Below are 23,256 nucleotides of genomic sequence, written 5' to 3'. Positions count from 1 at the left end.
AGGCTGCATTTGAAGCAGCCCCTGAACTAAGAAAACTATACTTCTTTTCCAAATTGAGTCAAGGAAATATTTGAATAATTAATCTTTACTGTCTTTCTCCATTTTGAGAAGATTTGGCCTTTACTTTTTTTTTTCTTTCTTTCCTTTTTTTTTTAAATTCCTGCAGATGAAACACCCTAGTCCTCATTTTCAAGGATTTAAAGTAACTAAAGAAAAGTAATTCTAGCAAGATGGACTTAATTTTAAATATGCATTGGATCAAAGGGAGCTTTGTTTTGTAATGGTAGTATAAATTTTCACTAACATTTTTAAAAAATACATTGAAATGGACTGTATTAGCTTTCCAAAAGTTGCTTTAGTTTTTTTCCCTTGATCTTGGATATTGTTATAAAAAACAATAAAAATTAACAAGGACACTATGGAAGAGAAATAACTGCTCAAATTCATAAGAGAACAGAAAAGAGGTATCATTAAGCATATCTATTTTAGCTTTTAATATATATAATACATAATAAGGATTTGCTATGACACTATTAAGACATGAACAAGTTAATACTTTGAATAAAGCATTCCCCATAAATTTAAGTGATTAAAGGACAGTACAGTTTTTTCAAAGTTATCACAAGTTTACACAGGATTCAGCCATAGGTGTGTGCCTGTGTGTGTGTAAACTGTGTGTTAGTACACTTGAAAACTCTGATAATCCAACATATATACGTAAGTATATATTGTATAGGTAGCTAAGAGCATCCAAAGTAATACTTATGAATAGTATTCCTAGGGGCTTAGAAAAATTAACATACATTTAAAATGAAACACTTTTTAAATGTGTCTAATTTCTTGCAGAAAATTGTCTCCTGTAGGACCGAATGTCTGAAATTTTGTGTGGTTTTCACAGTGCCTGTTGTGCATTTGTGAACAGCCACGAAAAAGCTTACACACCAAAGCAGCAGAATAATAAAATATATTTATCATGAAAAATCTGAAGCAAAAGACAATGATAGAATTTCATATTCTCTTTCCACCCATTTCAAGATGGTATTGGAAAGACATCACGATGGAGTAAGATTCTATTTTGTCTTTGTTCTCAAAGATAATCTATGCCTCTCATGAAGAAAAACAATGTGTTTTAAAAAAAGAAAGGAAAACAGTGTGTTTAACACAGGTTTGCCCCTCCTCCCCCATAAGAAACATGTTAGGCCTTAAAAAAATGCTTTCAAAGGTAATTAGTCTTTTCCCATGTTCAATAATATAAAAATATTTTTAATTTTAAAGAACTTTTCGTGCTTTCTTTTCGTGCCCGTAGGCTTTGGAAGACACTTCTGTCCAAAACTTTATATAATAATTGGAAAAGGAAGAACGCTCTTGAAAGAATGTTATTTTTCAACAGTTTACTGAATAGTGTTTACATAAGTATAAAGAATAAGCTGCTAAGTGAGAAGAACCTTGTATGATGCACTGTGAAAGCCCAGCCTAGGTTGTCTTTCCTTTTATGAAGTTGAGAGTTAATTAAATGCCATGGAAACACATTTGTATTCTATAAATCCCGTAGATACTTGAAAGAGAACAAACATGGTTAAGAAAAATTTTTGCTTTAAGATTGTACCACCCTTTCACTGATTGCAAAGTCATCTAAGTTACTCATAACACAAATGTTCGTAATAGATCTTAGTTTGCCTAAGTACTACGTATACCATAGTTTATAAGATATTTCTTTTTTTAATGAAAACCATCTGTGTATATCAAATAGAACAAAGTAGTATTTTCAAAACCTGAGCTCTGCAATTTACTCAGCAATTTAAAAAAAGTTAACTTTTGTAAATGCTGATAATTTCATGAAGTCTCTTTGAGCCTAAGCATTCTCAACATGTTACATCCTTCACCCCAACTTTACCTGACTCTTCCAATCTGTATGTGGATATTACTTTTAAAAATATCATTCTGAGCCCTTATCACTTACTAGGTCTTACACTAAATGCTATGAATCTGTTATTTCCTTTAATTCCTAAGCCCATGAAGTAAGTAGCAATATGCCCATTTGAAAGATGAGAAGACTGGTGTTTGGAACAGTTAAGACATTCGCTCATGGTCTGTGATGGCAGAATTCCAGCCTATGTGCTTTGCACCTAATGGCACAGTTTTGAGCTATTTTTCAGTTATATGTTAATGGCCAGTATTTGCAACAACTTTACCTATGCCTGGCATTAAACAGAGATTGATGCATTGTTTGTTCTTAGTGCTCTGAGTGTAAATAGATAATATTAGAAAAAGCAAGTTCATTAGCATAGGTTCATGCTTGGCTCTATCGTGGTGTGGAAGCAAATGGTCTTGCTCTTAACCTCCTGTTCTTAAATGCTTGTCTTCTTATTGCTATTATTCTATAAAATTACCTATTTATCTAATTATTCTATAAAATTTTATTCTATAAAATTTATTTTTCTCGCATTCTCAGCAAAATCATGAAGTGATTTTGATTTTCCTATCACATGCAAACATTACCACAATGGGCCAGATTTTTTTTTTTATTTTTTTTTTAAGATTTTATTTATTTAACAGACGGAGATCACAAGTAGGCAGACAAGCAGGCAGACAGAGAGGAGGAAGCAAGCTCCCTGCTGAGCAGAGAGCCCGTGTGGGGCTCGATCCCAGGACCCTGAGATCATGACCTGAGCCAAAGGCAGAGGCTTTAACCACTGAGCCACCCAGGCGCCCCTGGGCCAGATATTTTTATAAGGCATTTCAATTTCATCCAGTTCATGACCACTTACAGAAGAAGCCTTTCACCACTTCTGAAGCCGTTTCTAGATCCATATGGTCAGGGGAGGAATTGGCACCATGTTTTCATTCATGTTCCATGTAGACCCGTGCATGTGTAGATGTGTGTATTTCAAGGTAATCAGAATTCATATTATACAGTGTTCTTCGGCTACCATATACTTCTACAAGTAGCTATGGGATTACCAATTAAAACATGAAAAAAAGCAAAAATGGAGGCCCAGTGGCACTGGAAATGGCATCTCAGGGCACGCAAAACTGTTGCATTCGTGCTGTCCAAGAGGCTTGGACTCATGATCTTTTCTCTCTCCTTAACAGCTGCAGCTCTGCACTCTCCTGCCCTGAAATCCTTGCTCTTAAATGTTTTATCTTTGGTGGCTTTGCCTGTTGATGACCCATATGCGAACAGATAACATAATTTGTTTTAATTCAAGAATTATTAAATGTTTTGTCTAGAAACCTCTCCTCCCTATTAACTCACTGTTTTGAAATAAATACTTGTGATTCCAGCAATAATAATTTTCAAACAATGCCCATATGATGGCAATTTATATTTGTTTTGGTTTTTGACTTCTTCCTAGCAGTAGGCCTAGATTTCTCATTTGCCTTTTTTTTCTTTCTTTTTCTTTTTTTTTTTTTGCAGTCATATGGAAAAGGAGCTAGAAGGAAAAATAGATTTAAAGGATCCGATGGGAGCACTTCCTCTGACACTACCTCAAATAGTTTTGTTCGGCAGGTAAGAGAGCTTTTAAAATTTCTGGTCTGGAAAAGTATATTCAAATGAATTTTGTTGGTTTTGTTTTGTTTTGTTTTTGAAGGTGATTTTATACCATTATCCTTAAGACTTATATGGTGTTATTATACTTACTTCTAGTTGAAGTGAAAAGTGTGCCGTTTCATGTGATAGTTAAAATATTTAAATTTTAAGTGAGACCGTGCGATAATTACAACCTTTCCTGGCAAGTTGGTCTTGCCAGGAAGAAGGATTTCTTCATAACAAAATAAGGGAACTCCAGCAGAAATGATTACAGATTTGGAGGTTTTCTTCGGCTGGGGAAGAGGGGATCTCAGTGGGTATCTGTGTGGCCAGCTATGAAATCGAAATACTGGTGTTCCTCTCACTTGAGTTTTCTTTTTCCCTCTCGACGTTCAGACTGTCAAAGAGGAAATCGTGTTTCGTCTTGGAATGTTTGAAGCTACTAAGGTTACATAAAGCGCGTGTTATCTTTGAGGAATAATTTAAACTGCCTTTGGGAGACGTAGCCTTTATGCCAGGTACCAGGCAGTGTAGTCCTGGGCAGCAGTTTCCAGCCATTCCCCAAAAAGTCAGCATGAGCGCTTTCCTTATAGGAACATTCGTATGTGCTAACAGAAGGGACTAGAACCCCCAGAGCAAGAGCACAGGCAGCCCGATGACTGAGGACAATAGGTTCTGCTCTAGACTTAAGTTTCTTCGGGTGTAGGTGTGTATCTTCATCGAACATTTCTCGGTGGGGAAGGAATTGCACAGAACAGTGCTAGACACAACCTGATTCCACGGCCCAAGGTCCCCCAGTTTTTGACTCTTGTGCTTGCGAGTGATTTGTCGGTGACCGCTTGTTCTCCCAGACAATAGAGGTCCACCAGAAAAACTGCTCTTAATTCTTTTGGTTGCCAACTCTCCCCATTGCTTCTGGCATCCCTGCTCCCACAGTTCTCCCCCACAGTTAGTTAGTAGCTTAAATGTCTATACCTGCTGTACCAGCAGCGATTCTGTTCTTGGCTGGTTTCCCCCTCCTTCCCCTGTCCTGACACAGACCAAGGTTGGGCCCTCCTGGGTCTCGCCTGTTCCCACCTTGCAATGTCAGGAATGCCAAAGGCATGTCTGAGTAACTGACACGCAACTGGAAAAATCTTGGTTCGGGTCCGTGCCAATGAAAAATTGTTTCAGCGACAGGAAATTAGAAAGATAGTTGGTTAAGAAAGAATGGAGCTCTTTTTCTAAGAAACATTTAGAAAGAGAAAAGAAGGCGGAGCCAAGCATGGCCCAACCCTGGAGCTATGTTTTACTGGTGTCAGAAGGAGCCAGGAAGGGTAGCAGAGGAGCCAAAGGTGTATGCATTGGCCTGAAGTCATGGTGGGCAGAACTGGGGCGTCATGGTCCTAAGAATAAATGAAGGATCTTGAGAAATAGCTGCTTAGCTTCAGTGAATCAGTTAAAGGAAAGTTACCATGTCAAGCATCCATTTATTCTGCCTCTGGGCCAAGGAGATTGAACCAGAGGAGTGAGAATCCATGGCCGTGAGTCATCATCTTGGGGCCAGCACTGGAGGACCTGAAGCAGAAAAGAATAAGCTTCTTAGGACCCAGAGTAGCTGCAGCACAGCCACCCAGAACGACAGGCAGCTTGTCAAGATTATGTGGAAAGAAAAACTGATGTTTGGAGTGGGGCAAGAGATTGTGAATAGAAATTAATCGTACAGAGCCCATGATAGCCCAGTTTAGCTCTGTAACAATGTCCTTCCAAGACAGTCACTGGACTTTATGTTCCAGTTGTCTCTTTGGCTGTGAATTCCCCTTTTATGGTATTTTGAGAGCTTAATTCATTAAGTTCATTCGTTAAGGAGTGATTGCCGCACTGCATGTAAGTTACCTGGAATTTCTTTTTTTGTCATGATAGCTTCCTTTTGGCTTTGTGTTCTCTGGGTGTGAGATTCTGTGCTTGAAACACAATTACAAATAATAAAGAGGGGGGCACCTGGGTGGCTCAGTTGGTTAAGCGTCTGTCTTTGGCTGGGGCCCTGATCAGGAGATAGCCTGCTTCTCCCTCTGCCCCTTCCCCCAGCTCCTGCTCTCTCTCTCTCTCTCAAATGAATAAATTTAAAAAAACTTCAATTAAATAATAATGAGAGCTGTTAAACTACTTACTGTACATTTAGATATATATTGCTAAAACATATGTGAACATTTAAGAAGACCAAAAAAAAAAAAAAAGTCTATCCTAAAGGTCCATCTCCTGGAAATAAAGCCTGTGTCCTTGAATCTCAACAGAGTAAAAGGTGCTCCATATGGCATAGATTTGAGGTCATGATTACACAGGCTTGAGAACCCTGATGTACTAGTGTCTTTCTGTCACAGAAGGAAAACCAGTGTCTTTGGCAAGAATGCCGAGTTTAAAAGCCATAGTTTTCCTTTGATAATTTAATCTCTATTTGTTTAAAGCAGCATTTGTATGTCACTGCTATTTGAAAATAAGCAGAAGCTACCTTTGCCAGAGCTAGATACATATTAGAAATGGCGTCATCAGAGTATCTCAAGAAGTGTATCATGGATAGTAATGATAAGCATATGTTAGATTATTAAATAATCTGGAAAAACATCTTTTAAGTATTTTTTTTTTATCATAAGTAGACGTTTTGTTAAACAAGTGACTCGTGTCAGTGTATGTTACTTCCTTGTCTGTGGCTGGGGCGTATGTACAATTGATGTTGGAAAAGTAGTCCCTTTAAGTGGGATCCATTTAAAAATATCTTGCAGTTAGGTTATATGCCTGCCCTTGAATTAAAAATAGTTTCCATACAACTTTGAAACATTAGAATTATATTTTTACAACTATATCATTTGTAAAGACTTTTAAGACTCTTTAGGAAGCACTGGGTACTTTAGAAAGCTTCAGAGGTCGAAAATGTGAAAATTTCATTAAAAAAAAAACAATTGAGAATTTCAAAAATAAATAACTGACAGAATATCATAGCACTTGTTATGAACAGAGTTGTGGCTTCCCCAGATTCCTATGCTGATTGTATTTGGAGGGTCTGTATGGAGGCAGCAAGGTTAAATGAGCTCGTAAGAGTGGGACCATTAATCCCTGCAGGACTGGTATCCTTTTAAGAGAGAGATACGAAGAATATGTGCACTCAGTAAAATAGCCATGTGAGGGCATAGTGAGGAGAGAGCCATCTGCAAACCAAGGAGAGAAGTCTCGCCAGAAGCCCACCCTGCTAGCTCTGTGATCGTGAAATTCCAGCCTCCAGAGCTGTGAGAAAATAAATTTCTGTTGGGTAAACCACCCAATCTGTGGTGTCGTTACGGCAGCCGTAATAGACTAATACAGGCATATATATATAATTGGGCTTGAAAACAGGCCTCTTTTAATTAATTTATTTTCTTACTTTTAAAGTAAACATTCTTACCGATATGCCCCGAGATGCACAAATCATAAGTGTTCATGAGATCTGAGATTTCATAAAGTAAGCACCCACGTCACTACCACCCAGATCAAGAAATCCATACCCTCCGCCCCCTAGGCTCCCCGTTTTGACCCTTCTCCATCATTTTTCTTCTCATGCCATAAGTTCTTTGGACCCGTTTTTAGAGTTTTGTGTAAATAGAATCATTTTATGCCTGAGTTCTTTCACTCAGCCTTATGATTGTTAGGTGTATGTACGTTGTGTGTTGAGATAACTGGTGCGTCTTTTTTGCTGCACAGCATTCCATTATGTGAAGACACTGCGAATGTTTATCTCCCCAACTGTTGCTAGACGTTGGGTTATTTCCATCTGGGGTTATTGAGAGTAATGCTGCATACATATTCTTGTATCTACCCTTGGTGTGCATTTTTGGTATGGTTTTATGCATTTCTGTTCCACAAATGGAGTGGAATGCTTTGTCCTACCTATGCATGTTTTTTTTTTTTTTCAAGATTTTATTTATTTATTTGACAGAGATCACAAGTAGGCAGAGAGGCAGGCAGAGAGAGAGGGGGAAGCAGGCTCTCTGCTCTTGCCAAGCAGAGAGCCCAATGCGGGGCTTGATCCCAGGACACTGAGATCATGACCTGAGCCAAAAGCAGAGGCTTAACCCACAGAGCCACCCAGGTGCCCCATCTATGTATGTTTAACTTAAGTAAACACTGCGGTCCAGTGTTTCAGAGTGGTTGAACTAGTACGCATTCCCACAAGCAGTGGGAACAGTCTCAACTGTTTTGTGTCTTTGCCAACACTTGGTATTGTCAGTGTTTCTCATTTCGGTCATTCTTGTGACAGTGTAGTGGTAGCTCACTGTGGTATTAATATCCATTTCCCTGATAACTAAGTTACAATTTACCTGTACCAGATTTTAGTCCTATGGCTATTTGATGAACATTATAACCATTTGTTGGGATATGTTGAAACCTATCAGAATACATTAGAACATGATCGTGAAGACTATGAGGTAAAAAGGGTGAGAGGCATTTTTTCCAATGGTTTTGTTTTTTTCCAAACATTTTGTTGTGTATTTTTTAGCCATCATTTGTTTGTGGTTTTCTAACTCAAGTTATTTTATAAGAATCATTAGTCTTAAGGAAAAGTTGCTTACCCATATGTTTCTGCTTCAGATCCTAAAGCAGGATGACAGGTGCCGTGACAGAATTTTTGTAATCATAGGTCAAGATTCCATTTTGTTAGTTGATCAGTTTACTGTAAGTTGATTAAGTAAATAATCTTCTGGTTCTTCACGACATCAACTTTTTTGATGTTATAATATTTCAAAGTGGGGATTGGAGAGAAAGGGCGAGTACTTATTTACCTCAACGCAGATGAAACTGGAGGTTGGTATGCTGGGTGAAATAAGTCAATCAGGAAAAGATATTTGTCATATGATTTCACTCATATGTGGAATATAAGAAACAGTGCAGAGGATCATAGGGGAAGGGAGGGAATCTGAATGGGAAGTCATCAGAGAGGGAGGCAAGCTGTGAGAGACTCTTAACTAGGAAACAAACTGAGGGTTGCTGGAGGGGAGTTGGTTGGGGGATGGGTAATTTGGTAATGTGATGAGCATTGGGTGTTATATGCAACTGATGAATTATTGAACTCTACATCCAAAACTAATGATGTACTATGTGTTGGCTAATTGAATTGAATTTTTTTTTTTTTAATGTGTATTGAAGGATGATTTTGCACCTGAGTGTGGTTAATTTCTCCCAGGACATTGGTTTTATGCTGGGGCTCGGGGGAGGGCCAGAGTCCTGATCCGTGCTGCAGTCTGGCTGCTGTCCACAGGGGTGGTTGGCTAGGTGTGACATATTATTGGTAGGGCTTTCCAGGGGCTCCAGGAAACAAGGTTGCTGTGGCTTCTACTCTTTATAAGCTTGCTGTCAAGTGATGGCCTACCTCACTTTATAAACTACTTTTTTTTAAAAAAAGATTTTATTTATTTATTTGACAGAGAGATCACAAGTAGGCAGAGAGGCAGGCAGAGAGAGAGGGGGAAACAGGCTCCCTGCTGAGCAGAGAGCCCGATATAGGGCTCTATCCCAGGCCCTGAGATCATGACCTGAGCCGAAGGCAGAGACTTAACCCACTGAGCCACCCAGGCGCCCCGGCCTATCTTACCTTATACATCAGGCATTTCAAGGAAGAATTTGTCCCACCTAAGGTTTCCTAAAACCATTAATTGGAGGGAAAGTTAATCGTGGTGTTTTTTAAAGTCTTTTGCTTTATGTTGCAGCCAAAATGTTACCTGTATGCAATATATGTTTTCAGTATACTGAACTTAAAATTTCCATAGTTCTCATTTATGTAAATTATGGTGTGAGGAGACTTATTTAAAATGGTTGCTTTTCAAGAAGGAGGTTAGTGGTGAGGGATTATGGTTAAGGGACTGGACTCTGAAGGCAGGCCACTCAGTGAATTCCGGCTCAGACATTTACTAGTTAACCTTTGAGCAAGTAGCTTAATCTTTCTATTCCCCTGCGTTTTTCTCTGGGGAATAGTGCCTACCTCCAAAGTTAGCTGAAAGGATTGCATGAATTCAAACTTGTAAATCGCTTAGAGCTGTACCTGGCATCTAGGATGTACTATTGAAGAGTTTATTACTATTGCTTATGAATATCATTACCCATTGAGAACATTGGTTAAATCCTGACTAAGGGGCGCCTGGGTGGCTCAGTCAGTTAAGGGTCTGACTCTTGATTTCAGCTCTGGTCATGATCTCTGGGTCCTGAGATTGAGCCCCATGTCAGGTTTGGAGCTCAGCTCGGAGTCTGCTTGAGATTTTCCCTCTCTCTCTCTCTCCCTCTGCCCCTCCCCCTCTCTCCATCTTTCTCAAAAACAGAACAAAACAAAACCAGAATAAGAGGTAGGCAAGGGGAATAATAACAGTTAACTCTTATTTGAGTGTTTACTATATATTCTGTCTGTATCTCCATTATACAGATAAGAACATTGAGGCACAGAGAGGTCAAGTAACTTGTCTACAGTCACCTTGCAAGTAGGGTTGGAGTCAGAATTTGAATCCAGGTGGCTGACCCCAGATTCTTGCTTTTGTTGGGTGTGTTACATCTCCTCGTAACAGAAGCTGTGAATACATAAAGTCACCAATGAGTGTATCATTCATTTAGCTGAGGAAGACATGTAGAAAGATTTCTACCCATGTTTTTAGGATGAACACATACAAAGTTAGTCTTCTTTTAACTTCCTTCCCCATAGGACAGTGAGGATGTCTTCAGCATTGTCAGCATCCCCTGGGCATCATGATTTAAAAAACTAAAACAACAAACCAGTATTGTTCCATTCCTATTTCATCAAAAACAATTGCTCTGAGTCCCAGTTGGTACCACCATTCAGCCCACTCCGTGCCCTGTATCAGTAATGGCAAGTGGAGACGTAGCAATGGAAATGTCTGTTTTCCCTTTCCTTCCACAGAAGTCACAGGAACACGCCCTTCTCAGAATCCTGAAAGTCCGCTTTTTCTTTTTCTTCTTTTTAATGAACTTGGATGTGGGCTCATGTCCACATGCAGCATCTCGCTGGTCTGTTGGAGGTCTAGCTGAGGCTGATGCAGTCCATCAATTATCTTGATTGTGAATCTGGGTAACATTAGGTGCATATACAGCACTTGGCATACAGTCGACCTGTTAGAAATGTTTGGTCTCTTTTTTAGGTCTGTTGCTTCCTAAACAGGCATTTTCGTTTTAATGTAGTCAGAAGCAGAAAGTGTTCAACATGACTTCTAGGCACCCTAAAGAATTAACAAAGATGATTGTTCAAATTGTTTCTGTACGAAACCGTGTTTAATCCACAAAGCCGTGGTTATCTGGGATTTGTTAAGATAATTAAGATAACCGAAGCTGTCTTCAGCTCAGGGAAAAACACTTTGTCCTGTGGCTCTGCCTTGCGAACAGATACGTCGATAAAAGAACTTCATTTATCATCGTAATAAGGCTGGAAAAGCGGCCATTCTTAAAGTTTTTTGCATGTAGTGCCTTGCATAAAGTTATAGCCTATGAGAATGATTAAGGTTTCTGTTAATGTAGCTCTTCCTTCCCAACTTCATCACAGAAAGAGAGAAAGAAACAAAGAAAGAAAGGAATATCGATCGATCCCAGAGGTCTGTTGTTGAAAGAGGAGGAAAGGAGAAGAACTAGTAGTTTATTTTAGCACGAGAACCTAAGCGAGTAAATTAATTTACTGGAAGAAAAATAGGTGGAAAGGAGTAACAAGGCCTGCCTGGCATTGAAGGATAGAACATTTGTGCTGTTCTTTTCAAGAGATTGTGCAAGAACTGCTAACTGTATAAATTCCTTGATACTGCCAAGGTCAGGGGAAACTATGTACATCAAAGTCAAGGCAGCTCATGGGGGGCAGAGAGGGTAGTGTTACTAACTGCTTCTCAGCCCACTCAGCTCCATACTGTTGTCTCTCATTTCTCCTTTCTTTCTTTTTTTTTCTTTTTTCCTCCTTCATTTTCTTAAAGACATGTGTTCTCCCTGGCTACATTTATGTACCTGGCAGTATTCCTAAGATGAACACCAAATGCTGAGCGGCTGCCTGGCAGTTTGCTTTATTTGGACGAGTCCCCAGCATGGCAGCTTTCATTCAGAGTACACCGTCCTCTGAGTATGCTCTGCCCCGGACGGCGGGGGCTGGCAAACGGTTTCCACTGATAACTTTCCCAGGTCACCTTGTGGCACCAATGGGTGTCTCTCAGGCAGAAACTTCGGCCCTAGAAATGAACAACTCTTTTTGGAATTTTCGAGGGCCATGACTCCTTGGGGCTCGCAGGGAGAACGCTGCAACTGATCTGGGATTGTGCTCGCCGACATATGTTGTGGTTGTAACGAAATAATCCTGTAGCTTCTAAGAGCTTCCAGAATACAAATCAGGATGACAAAATGGAATGAACCAAATATTTAACAGAAGGTTGCATGACACTTTCAGAACATGGTATTCTAAACAAATTCCATCCTCTTCCAGTACCATGTTCTTGGTGCTGCTTTTTTGGACCTTTTATTAGTTCAGATTGGCTTTAAATACGAATGATTAATCACAGAGACACACAGTCTATTTTTTAGTTTTGTTTTGCAAAGACAGATTAAATTGTGATAATGATTACAGACTCCAGGCCTGCGTAGACTGATATGTTTAAGGTTGGATAAATCTTTCAGCCCTTAAATACTGGCTTGTTGCCTTGTTATGCTGTATTCGTCACAAACACAACTATAAATAATAATGTGGTAGATTTATGGCCACTGTGATTTCCTGTAAATGGCTTTCTATCTTATTAGGCATTCACCTAGGTTTTGTGAATGGCAGAATCTGTTCTGAGACGTCTTAAAAACTCTTCTTAAATATATCAGTAGAAAAATATTGAGCTTTTCAGTAAAGAATTCCCTTGTTCTTTCTGTAATATAAATCTCCTTACTGCCATACATGTTTTACTTTCTTCTTTTAGGAGACATACATATTTTAGAAAGTACTAAAACAAAATTTAGATTTTTTTGTACTTCATATAATTAGCTTTAAAATGTCTTTTTTCACATAGTTTTTGTGGGAGAACAAGGGCATGATTAGATAGAGAATCTGCCTCATTCTCAGACTGTTTTCCTATATTTCGAATACCTGCTCTGTGAATGAGGTTCAATTAAGATCTCTCATTATTAAAACAGGTTTGCAGCTCAAGGCATTTCTATCTTTTTTCCCCCATTGTTACAAACATAGAATTTGAAAACCCAGAATTATTTCTGCAGGTCTTTTGAGTTTCATTGACTTTCAGAGGTTTCAAATTATAATATACTTTCCACTCACACTCTATTTTTGTTCATCTTCTGCTTGGTCTGTCTGTGCATTCTTAGAATGACCATAGACCAAAGTCATCTTACAAGATTGGAGTAACTGGTATCATTAAGTAAATGGAGTTTCTTCACAGCTGATGTAAACTAACTCATGGAATTTCATTAAATACTGAATTTACAAAAAGTGTGTGTTTCAGTTGACTCCTAAACTTTGAGAAGTACCACTGAAGATCACTCACTTAGCTTAAGGTTAATTGTCCATGTGTCTTAGGCCTTCACAGGCATAGGTAGTAAGTAGTCTGGTCCAACCAAGGAATTGTCTTTTATAAATGGAAATATTGTCAGGTTCTCTCCCTATCGATTTGTTTCTGGAATTCTTCATGTCTGATGCTTATCAGATGCCAAGGAAGTCCTTTTTGAGGTTTTGGCTTATGTCTCAAAAATATTTGCTACGGTTCAGCTCAACAAGCAAGTATTCCAATTCTATCTCATCATTATTCCACATTCGTGACCAAGTGAGTAGGTTTATTACAAAGACCCGAGGTGGAGAGAAGTAACCCAGCCCCCGCCTGTTCCTCTGATCTTACCATGCTTCCTTTCATCATCTGCTTATTTTAGAGTCTGATCATAAAGGAGGGGAAAAAACAGGAAAATGGTCACAGGAGGCGGGGAGAAACTTTCCATGGATGCATAATTAGGAAAATGTAGTTGAAGGTCATCAGGAAGTCCCTGATGTCACGTTCTGTGCCATCCATCCAAAACTATGATCAAGTTTTAAAGAGTTATCTTGGATCAAGGCCTCACATCTCCCTTCATGATTTCCTTATGTCTTTGATGTCTGTAGAAAAGTTCCAGTACCCATTCCTTCTTCTACTTTATACCTGGTGGCAAGAAGCCCAGGGGACTGCTTTTGACAAAGTTTGGGCTTCTGACAAGGACACTTTACCTGAACACTGCTTTCTCTTCTCCTTCCTGTCTGAGAGTCTGGATGTTATGACCTCACCAGTTTTTCTTACCTGGAAATAATATTTTCTCTCAGCCAGGGGTCTTCTCTTTCACAGAGGTGGAACCTGGAAGGTTTACTCCCCTATAGAGGTCTCACTCCCATGGAGATGTGTGATTTCTCCTCAATCAGGGTGCTGTATCTGCAAGCTGGAAATGGCAAACTACCTTTAAAAAAAAACCCAGCAACTGCCTCCCCCCAACCAAAACAAGCTAACTGTTCATTTGAAAGAAAAGTAGCTCAGATGGTGTATCCCTTTGCTAGAGTTTGAACCACAAGCTGGTGGCTTCACCAACAGAAGTTCATTGTCTCACGGTCCTGGAGGTGAAGATTATGAAATGAAGGTGTTGAAGAGGTGGCTTCCTTCAGAGGCTGTGAAGGGAGCTTCTGTTCCAGGCTCCTTTCCTGACGTGTAGGTAACTCTCTTTATGTTCATGTGGTTGGTTTCTCCCTCCTGTGGGTCTGTCTCCACATTTCCCCCTTTTATAAGCACATCAGTCATGGTGGATTAGGGTTCATCTTAAGGACTTCATTTTATCCTAATTACCTCTATAAAGGTCCGATCTCCAAATGAAGGCACATCCTGAGCTACTGGAGGTTAAGAATTGGGGAGGGGCTCACGATTCAACCCATAGTAGATAGTGACTCTGTTATAATTACCTTCATATATGAATTTTTTGTTTTCTTACAGCTCAAGTATATATATATATATAAAATATGAAGATATATTTACACTAAAAAGCCAGCATATATCAGAAAAGCATCTTCTGCTAGACTATTAAAGGAGTGAAAAGGTGCATTTCCCCCATATGTGTTGACATGATGCATATATGGTCCTGTGGGTGAAGTAATACATGGAAATGTTATTATTTTTATAATCAATTTAATAAATTCAACTACTATTTTAATTATAAACTCACTTCAACTTTCTTCATCATATGAATTTTCATTTAGATTACTCCATTTCTTCCAGAATAGAAAAACCTCTTCCTAAGGCCTTGATAACTTGCACCTAAGCACGTGTCAGGGATTTATAAAATGTTCAAAAGGCTTGGGGCTTTTAGAGATTAAATTCATTAGTATAACCCAGAATCTGGTTCACTCTTCAGTATAATTTGTCTGATGGGTAAAAAAATATGAACTATTGAGTATCTACAGTAGAAAGACTCTTTGCTCTTAGCTTCATGACACCTGTCAACATACACACACACACAAGCATTTATGTGTACATCTGTGCGTGAGTCTGTATTTGTGACTTGTAGGTTTTCCTTGTACCCTTTTCCCTCTCAGATTTAAAAACAGCACTATATTTTAAAAAGTAATTAATTATATGGCCTAAGAGAGTATCCTTCATATGTATCAAGATTTGAGCTATTTAAAAATCATTTTTATACTTGCATTTCTTAGAGTGATTTATTAACTCTGTTGAGTTCTAGCAGTTATGACTTTGAGCTTATAGACATTTAAAACCAAGAAGAATGAGGAATTAAGTTCCTCACTTAATCTTTCTCTCAGACAATTATAAAGAGAACTGTGGCAATGAGAAAAACCACATGGTGGATCATGCTCAGTTATGCATTAGCTACTTGGGGGGGGGATCAAAGATCATATGTCATCTCTTGCTGTTTTATTTGATGATGCTTACTGGTTCACCAAGGTGAGGAACATGCTGAAGAACATTATTTACTCTTTTGAAGGCCTTGTTTCAAGTGATTTTCCTTTGCTAAGCAGAATGCATTTCAGTGATCTCGTCTAGAAATCTCTATTAAAGAATTCATAGTCAAGTGTGTTGTTAAGCATCAGAGCACTGGGCATGTGTATTTTGGAAATAGTTCCCAAGGGATTTTAATGTTTGCTCATGATTAAGCACTATTACCTGGAAAGGAATCAAAAGATGAGACAGGGTCATAAAGAAAAAAATTTGGTTGGAAACAGCCACCAGGAAAGTAGTAGATCAATGTGTGACTTACTGACATATCCATAGCCATTCGTGAACTTAGAGGAAGATTGTATTGTAGTAGAGGGGCAAAAGAGTGGCTTGCAGGAGCCTTGGGGAAATGGTGTTTTATTCTGAACAGTAAGAAGAGAAATTATTTGAACATTTATTCCAAGAATAATTTTATATCCAAATTTTCCATTTTTTAATTTAAAAATTAAGTTCTAAATAAAAAATTTAAATCAATATTTAAAATTAAATTAAGGCTCATTTAAATTTAAAGTGTTTAGCACAGAGTATGTTCGGGGATGGTAGGGACCCACGTTTGTGGCATCTAGATGTACGGAGAGTTGAATGGGGGATGAGCTTGGGGGTGTTGGAGGGCACCAGTCACTTCGGTGCTGTTGAGTTACGCTCCAGCATCTGGGGTAAGAAAAGGGTTGAAAGGATGCATTGATGGGATCGGCTCATTGGAAACCAGTTGCTGTCAAAGAACAGAACTGAATAAAAAGGTAGTAATAGCTAACTTTTACTGAATGCTGATGGTGTGCCAGCCACTCTGCTAAACACGCTGTTGAATCATGAGCACAACTCACTGAGTGGGTGAGGTGGTTGCTGAGGTGGGTGCTGCCAGCCTTCCCATTTAACAGGTGACGAATTGAGGCCTTAGTTAGGTTAATTAATTTGCCCAAATTTATATACTTACAAGTACCTAGTAATTATTATATCAAATTGGGGTACCCTTGGGAATGTTTAGGTGTTTGCTTGGGTGGTGAGAGACTTTGGGCCATATTGATGCTCAACATCTGGGAGAGAGTGACATGGTAGTTCTGGGTCATCAGGCCAGAGCCAGCCCGGGGTCCAGCCACCTGAGCCAAGACTCTGCCAAGACCAGGGCAACCCACTGGGTTCCAAGAGCTGAGCCGGCTTCAAGCAGACCTCCAGTTCCATCAAGGAATAAGGATGGTCACTTTTTCAGTATTGAGTACGTGCAAAGGAAGAGAGCTTTCAAGGTGGAAGCCAGGTTCATCATACCATTCTTTTAATTTTTCTATAGTTTTGAACAATTTCAAAATAGTCTGGGGCAGGGAGAAGCGGTGGGATGGGAGGGAGAGGGCAAGAGTGCTGAGTGAGCTAAAGGTAGACGCTCTGGGAGAGCCCAGGACCCCAGACTGGGGTGGGAGAGCTGTGTCCGCTGAACAGAAGCACATAGAGGAGAAGTGATTTCTCTCTTAGAGATTCCCTCCACGGCGTCCTGCCTGCCTGTCTGCCTCTTCAGAAGATGTCTCTAGGGCCAAAGTGCCTCATAAAACAGAGCTGGGAGACAGAGGCTGATGTGCTCTACTGGCAACTTTATTCCAGAATTTGGCATTGAAAAACTCTTTTAAGACTTTCTCTTTCTCTCTCTCTCTCTTTTTTTTAAGGACTTTTTTCAACAGATAAAATAAAACCATGGACAAATACAATAGAAATAGATTTTCCTCACAGCTGTCAAGTTGAGAAAGGTTAGAGGGTTTATAGCCCCAAACAGCTGTTTATCTTAATATCCTATCGTGGCTCTTTCGGTGAATTTGCACAAACCCCTTTGAACCAGGGGTGCTGACTAACAGTCATTTTCCCCTGAGTGGGAGTAGTCATTAGTGGTCATATAAGTTGAAAATCAGCCATTCTCTTTCTGCCTCAGGCCATTTGTTTGTGGGAGAGCAGTTGTTAGAGAAAATTAGGTTATTTGGTTACCAAGAGACACTGCCCTTTACCCTATCTAATTACGCTCTCTTGGAAGAAGAATTGCTCAGTATTTGTTAGACAACTCTGCGTGCTAATGGTCTTTGGGGAGATGTTTACAGTCCTCCTATAAAACAGATCAAAACAGTTTTGCTATTGTTTTCCATGGTTTCTCCCTATTGAAGTTTATAGGCAAAGCATCAGTGTCCTAAAGATGTGATAAGTACTATGAACGTAAAATACTCTGTTTTAATGATTAAAAAAAAAAAAAAAGATTTCATGGAGCCTGATTTTCAAACACAGTTGTTTCAGGACAGGACCGAATATCAGAGTTTAGTCTTATTTATTCAAAGCAGAGAAGTGACTCTGCATTTGGGACTTGAAGGTATCCACACTTTAGGGTGAAACAGTGTCTCTGAGCGCGTGTTTATGTCCCTGTGAAAAGTGCCCTGGAAACAGGCCGAGTGTGCTTCTACTTTCTGACTCTGCTAGACTTTATTTGTACTACACTCTCGTTACTGGTCCTCATTTACTCATGTATGTATCCATTTATTTATTTATTCATTCATTCATTCATTCATTCATTCCACAACCCATGTGGAGTGTCTTTGGCAGGCACTGGGCCTAACAGAAAATAAAATAGCCAAGTTCTTTCCAATTATAAAATAAGTAAGTCCTAGGGATATACCATACAGCCTCGTGACGGTAGTTAATAATACAGTATCGTGTGTTTGAAAGTTGCCAGGAGAGTAAACATCCTCATGGGGGAGGGAATCTAGCTTTGTGTGATGGTGGATGTTAATTAACTCAGTGTATTGTGGTGAGTTTTGATACGTACCTCAAATCATTATGTCGTACACCTAAACCTGAAACAGTGTTAACTGTTCATTATATCTCAATAAAAACAGCAAGATTTCTCTATTAAAATATTAAAGTGTTAAGTGTATTAGTGCTTTAATGTCCATCGTTACAAATTCTGTAACAGAGGTGAGTTCAAAATGTGGCCGATAACACAGGGAAGGGAGCGATTAATTCTCCCAGGGGAAAATGAAGAGAATGTCACCAGGAGGTCCCGTTTGAGCTGGATATTGAAGGATGAGGTGAAACGTCCTAGGAGAAGAATCTGGAAAGGGCGATGGCAGGCTGAGAGAGCTCATCCTGTGCCAAGGCAGGAAGAGAGGAAGAAAATGGCATGTTCCATCTGGTAGGGCTGGTGGCTGGGTGGGTGGGAGAGGAGGCCATGTGAGTATGGGTGTCTGAAATACGGAGAACGCTGTCACATAGGACACCTGTGCTGACCACGTCTATAGCAGGGGAGATATTTACATCGCTCTCCAACACCTGCTCAGGACCTACTTTATCTCAACAGACACCCTAGAAGGGTTTACTCGCATGGCTGGCTGTTAGCGTGGGGCGTTTTAAAGGGCAATATATTTATTAACAACAGCCATAGGCCTTCTTATTGCCCTTCAAACTGACGTTAGGTTGACCATAGTTGTTTGTACTCCTGTGGTTCAAGGACTTGGAGGTTTCTGGGTCAGACATATTGTGTTTTATTTTAGATTTCAGAGCAAAAGGAGTCTACTGAGAAAGTTATGTAACTTAAAATGCAAGCTTTAAATAGCAAGCTTTAAATATAAATTGATCCTATATCCGTAATAGGTCTGACTATATAGGTACACATATATGTGTAAATGTATGCACATTTCTTTTGACAAGTTATTTCAGGGATTACATGATTAATGTAACCTACTGTTGTTACGAAGGTCATAAGTATTTCCATTATGAGTTAACAGTGACAAATCTTAACAATCAGGAAGTTTAAATCTGAATTAATTGATACCACATGTATTTAGGAGTTCCTTTGTTTTTATTTTTATTTTTTATTTTTTGAGAGAGAGAGAGCACACACACAAGTTGGGGGGAGGAGCAGAAGGAGAGAGAATCTTGGCTCCACACTCAGAATGGGGGCCCAACACAGGGCTTGACCTCACGACCCTGACATCATGACCTGAGCTGAAATCAAGAGTCAGACACTTAATTGACCAAGCCCCCCCAGGAGTACCCCCTCAGGAGTTCCTTTGTTTTAATCTCCAAACTTACAAATCTTCCTGCATATATGCTTGACAGATTATAAACAATTATCTGGGAGCCAGTTTACCTGTGCACTAATTCTTTTGGTTTATGAGGTGTAGTTCAGGCTGACGAAGGAAGGAAAGGTGTTGAAGGCCCTCAGATCTCTCCAGAGTAGGGGAGAGAAAAGAAATGAGAGCAAGGTTGGGAAGTGCTTTGAGGTCTCTAAAACTTTCAGATCCCAGTTCTCCCCATTTTTCCTTCCCAATTATTGAGAATGAAACTGGAAAGTCTCTAGAGCCTGCAGCCACCAATCTACGCTCCCTGACTAGGTCACCCCCACCCTGTTCGTAAAGGTCAAGTTGTTCAGAATAGTTCTCAGCTTCTTAAAGGAAAATTGGTACAGATTAGATGGGGGTGCTGCGGAGGGTGAGGGGGGAACACAGCAGTCATTTTCCTTCTCACTAGGCTACTCAACCCCCCAGCTCATCCCAGAGATGCTTGAGCTGTGGAAAATAGTAGTTATTTTATTTGAGGCTCTGCTACTCATACCTGTGTGACCTGGTAAAGTTACATGAACACTCAGCTCCTCTGGAAAGTAAGGGTAATGGAGGGATGGCTGCTGGGGGGAGCACCGCAGCTTGCTCCAAATCTCCATCATCCCAAATCTACGATCCAGGGAGAAAGAGCACATTCCCTAGGTGAGTGTGCTGTATGGGAATAAAAGCATTTCCAACCCAAAGGGGTTTAAAGGTAGAATCTAGAGGTAAAGTTCCCTGTATGCGAGTGGCAGGTGGCCTGGGGAAACTTGCTGAGAAGATAGATTTGTTTGCTTTTACTCATTGTGATTCCTCCACATCTAAAAGATAACCCAGGCAGATGCTTCACATTCTGGGCAGTTGGACTATTATTGTTGCTGTTGCTTGTTCAGATTTGTTTTTTGCTTCTTTTGCAAAGGAGAGCTGGGGAGGCTGTTGGTAGAGGCTGAAGGGTACTGCTGCGGAGTAATTGAGTTACGAGAAGAATCCTTAATCAACAGATAATTAACTTATTCCCACTCCCACCCCCCAAAAATTGATTTTAAGCAATGTGTCTTACACAAAAGAAACTTCATTCAGCAAAAATGTGATTTCTTGGTATCTCAGTGTAAATTTGAGTCCTTTACACCCACCTCTTTTTTTTTTTTCTTTTTCTTTTTTTGGTTTGTTTCCTGAAGCTATATTTAGAATACATCAATCACTTTATGCTGCCATTTTTTTTTTCTTTCTCTGACCTCAGGAGCTTAGAGATCCATTTTGTCTGCTCAGTTTTCCGACTTCACTCAAACATTGGAATACAACCTCCAGGCTCTCTTTGACCAGAGCATGTGCTAGTGCTCTGTGACTATGGGAGACTGGCCTAGGTGACTTCATGGACAATTAGCTAGACTATAGAAATCCATTTTGGAAAGCAGACGTGTTTTATTTTCCCCAGATAGAAGCTTCTGGTGAATGATTTACATAAACCAATGATGTTAATTTGGTTGAGGCTTGTGTTTCCCTGCAAAGACCTTATGAAATGTGCTTCATCTGGAGACCCCATTCCTCTCTACACTCTCTTCACAGCCCAGAAGTTTGAAAAACAACAATTTTCTTCTATTTAGTTCATTCACAGTCTCCATCTTCACTATACCTAGTAACTGGTGACTAGGTACCAGACTACCTTGAATAACACGATTATACCAATCATTAGCTACAATAGCATAGAGTTTCAAAGAGAATCAGTGGTGATACTACTGTTGCCTTTGTGGCAATTTAAAAGAAAACAATTCTTCCAGTTTATTGTATCCAATGTGTATTAGAAGAAGAAATAGTTTTGATTTAAAGATGGTCAGGAGGAGATAGCGGGATGGTGTGTCAGTCCAGCGAGAAAAGTCTTGTATGCAATGAGTGGTTCTTTTGTTCAGGACATCTCCATGTTTACTAGGTAGTTCCACTAAAAATATTTGCCACTTTCATCCTTGTTTTGTGAGTAAAAGAGGTTTTTTTTTTAATCATAAAATTAATATATGCTCACTTAAAGATTGCTCATGATTCTTCTACCCAGATCTATTTACCTTGTAAAGTACATGTTTTATGCTTAAAATAGGTTTTTATGTTTAAAATTGATATTTTTCTGATCTTGAAGTTAATATATGCTCTCTTAAAGATTAGTTCATGGTTCCTCTACCCAGATCTATTTACATTTTAAAGTGTAGAGAATGAAGATAAAAGCATAATCATATGGTAAAAATTCTGTCCTCTGAATAAAGTCCTCTGATTGAGTGCAACTTGGGAGTATTTTGCTCAATTTTAGGTTTTTGTCCAGATGTTTATGTAATGGAAGGTGGCTACTTTATACTATATTTGTACTAGGTAGGATAGATTAACTTTTTTATTAGAAAATTCTATTTGGTGATGGTATTTGCCTCCCTGCTGATCACTTACATTTATGGCATCCTTTTTTCCCTTATTCACATCCTTCCTCCATTTTCCCGGTCCTGATCTGAAAAGCAACGATGACAAGAGGGAGCATCAGGTAGAACGGTCCATTGCAGGAGACTGCAAACATGACTAAGGATGGCTTAGCAAAAAGGTAATTTGGGGGCCCACTTAACTGTGAAGTCCAGGTGTCAGTGACTGGAGTGGCTCTTGTGTCATTGGGCACTTGACTTCTTTCCATCTCTTGTCTCTCCTTCCCCCATGTTTGCATCATTCTCTGCTCTAGGTGGTGGCAAGATGGTTTGCAACAGCTTTGGGCCCACATCCTTCCAGTTGAGTTGTATCTCATTGACTCTGATTGAATGACTGTGTAGCCATGAGCTCATGACTCAAGCAATCCATTGATGGGCTGGACCTGAGTTATGTGCTCTCTCTGAAGGTGGCGGGAGAGTCAACTTGACATAAGGCCCACGGACTAAGAGAGAGAAAAGTGGTGACTTCCTGGGAGAAATATCAGAAGACTATTTGTTACCAGGTAGAGGAGGTGGAACAGAGAATGAGGCCCACTTTAGGGGATCAATGGAGCCTGCTGACATGGGAATGCATGTGTAAATATATCCGTACAGGAATATGTGTTGATGGCTATATATGTTGCTTGTATATTGTAGTCTTAATGTGAAGCCACCCCAGGTAGGTGGTATAAAATTAGAATGTTTCAGTGTTGTATGTGTGTTATATATGTTTTCTGAAAAAAATCCTTGTGGGGACAAGAGGACTAGCTAAATCTAATTATTATGGCCTTCAAAACATTTGAGCAACACCAGTGCACTAGAGGTAGAACAGAGAGTTACACCAGTTTTAGAAACCAGTAACTTAAGTTCTTTTTTTTTTTTCACTGTGATTTTTATAAGCAGCCAATTATGTTCTAGACAATGTTTGTGGGTTTTTTGTTTGTTTGTTTGTTTGTCTCGAACAGTTTTTACCAGGACACTGGGTACCTTTGGGAACTTAATAAGATGTTTGAGAATCTTAATAATTGGGGGAAATTAACAAATTAAGATTTCGATAGTATTTTTTAAGTAATAATGAACACTTTTGCTTGGAATCTTAATTCAGTGGAAAGACTCATTTGCCCATTTGTAAGATGTTGGACACTGCCTATGTTCTGTTGAGTACCAGTGGCTTTGTCATTGAGAGTATACTTGGCATACATCCTAACAAACGTGTTCTTGTTTTCAGACCCTTGTAG

The 23,256-nt window shown here is 39.5% G+C and overlaps 1 protein-coding gene across 4 annotated transcripts in view; it reads left to right on the top strand.

Annotated features, from left to right (window-relative positions):
• CACNB2 (calcium voltage-gated channel auxiliary subunit beta 2) overlaps positions 1 to 23,256 on the top strand; it is a 373,095-nt gene that overhangs the window by 5,732 nt on the left and 344,107 nt on the right. For all 4 annotated transcript variants that reach the window (XM_032880872.1, XM_032880874.1, XM_032880871.1 and 1 more), the window contains exon 2: positions 3,419 to 3,511. In XM_032880872.1, coding sequence (XP_032736763.1) covers positions 3,419 to 3,511 — 93 coding nt within the window. The remainder of the gene's footprint in view (positions 1 to 3,418; positions 3,512 to 23,256) is intronic.

This window comes from Lontra canadensis, unplaced genomic scaffold (genome assembly GCF_010015895.1).
Source record: "Lontra canadensis isolate GAN:19392208 unplaced genomic scaffold, GSC_riverotter_1.0 scaffold72, whole genome shotgun sequence".
Lineage (NCBI taxonomy): Eukaryota > Metazoa > Chordata > Mammalia > Carnivora > Mustelidae > Lontra > Lontra canadensis.
Note: the sequence above shows the minus strand (reverse complement) of the source record. Positions and strands in the feature narration are given on the sequence as shown.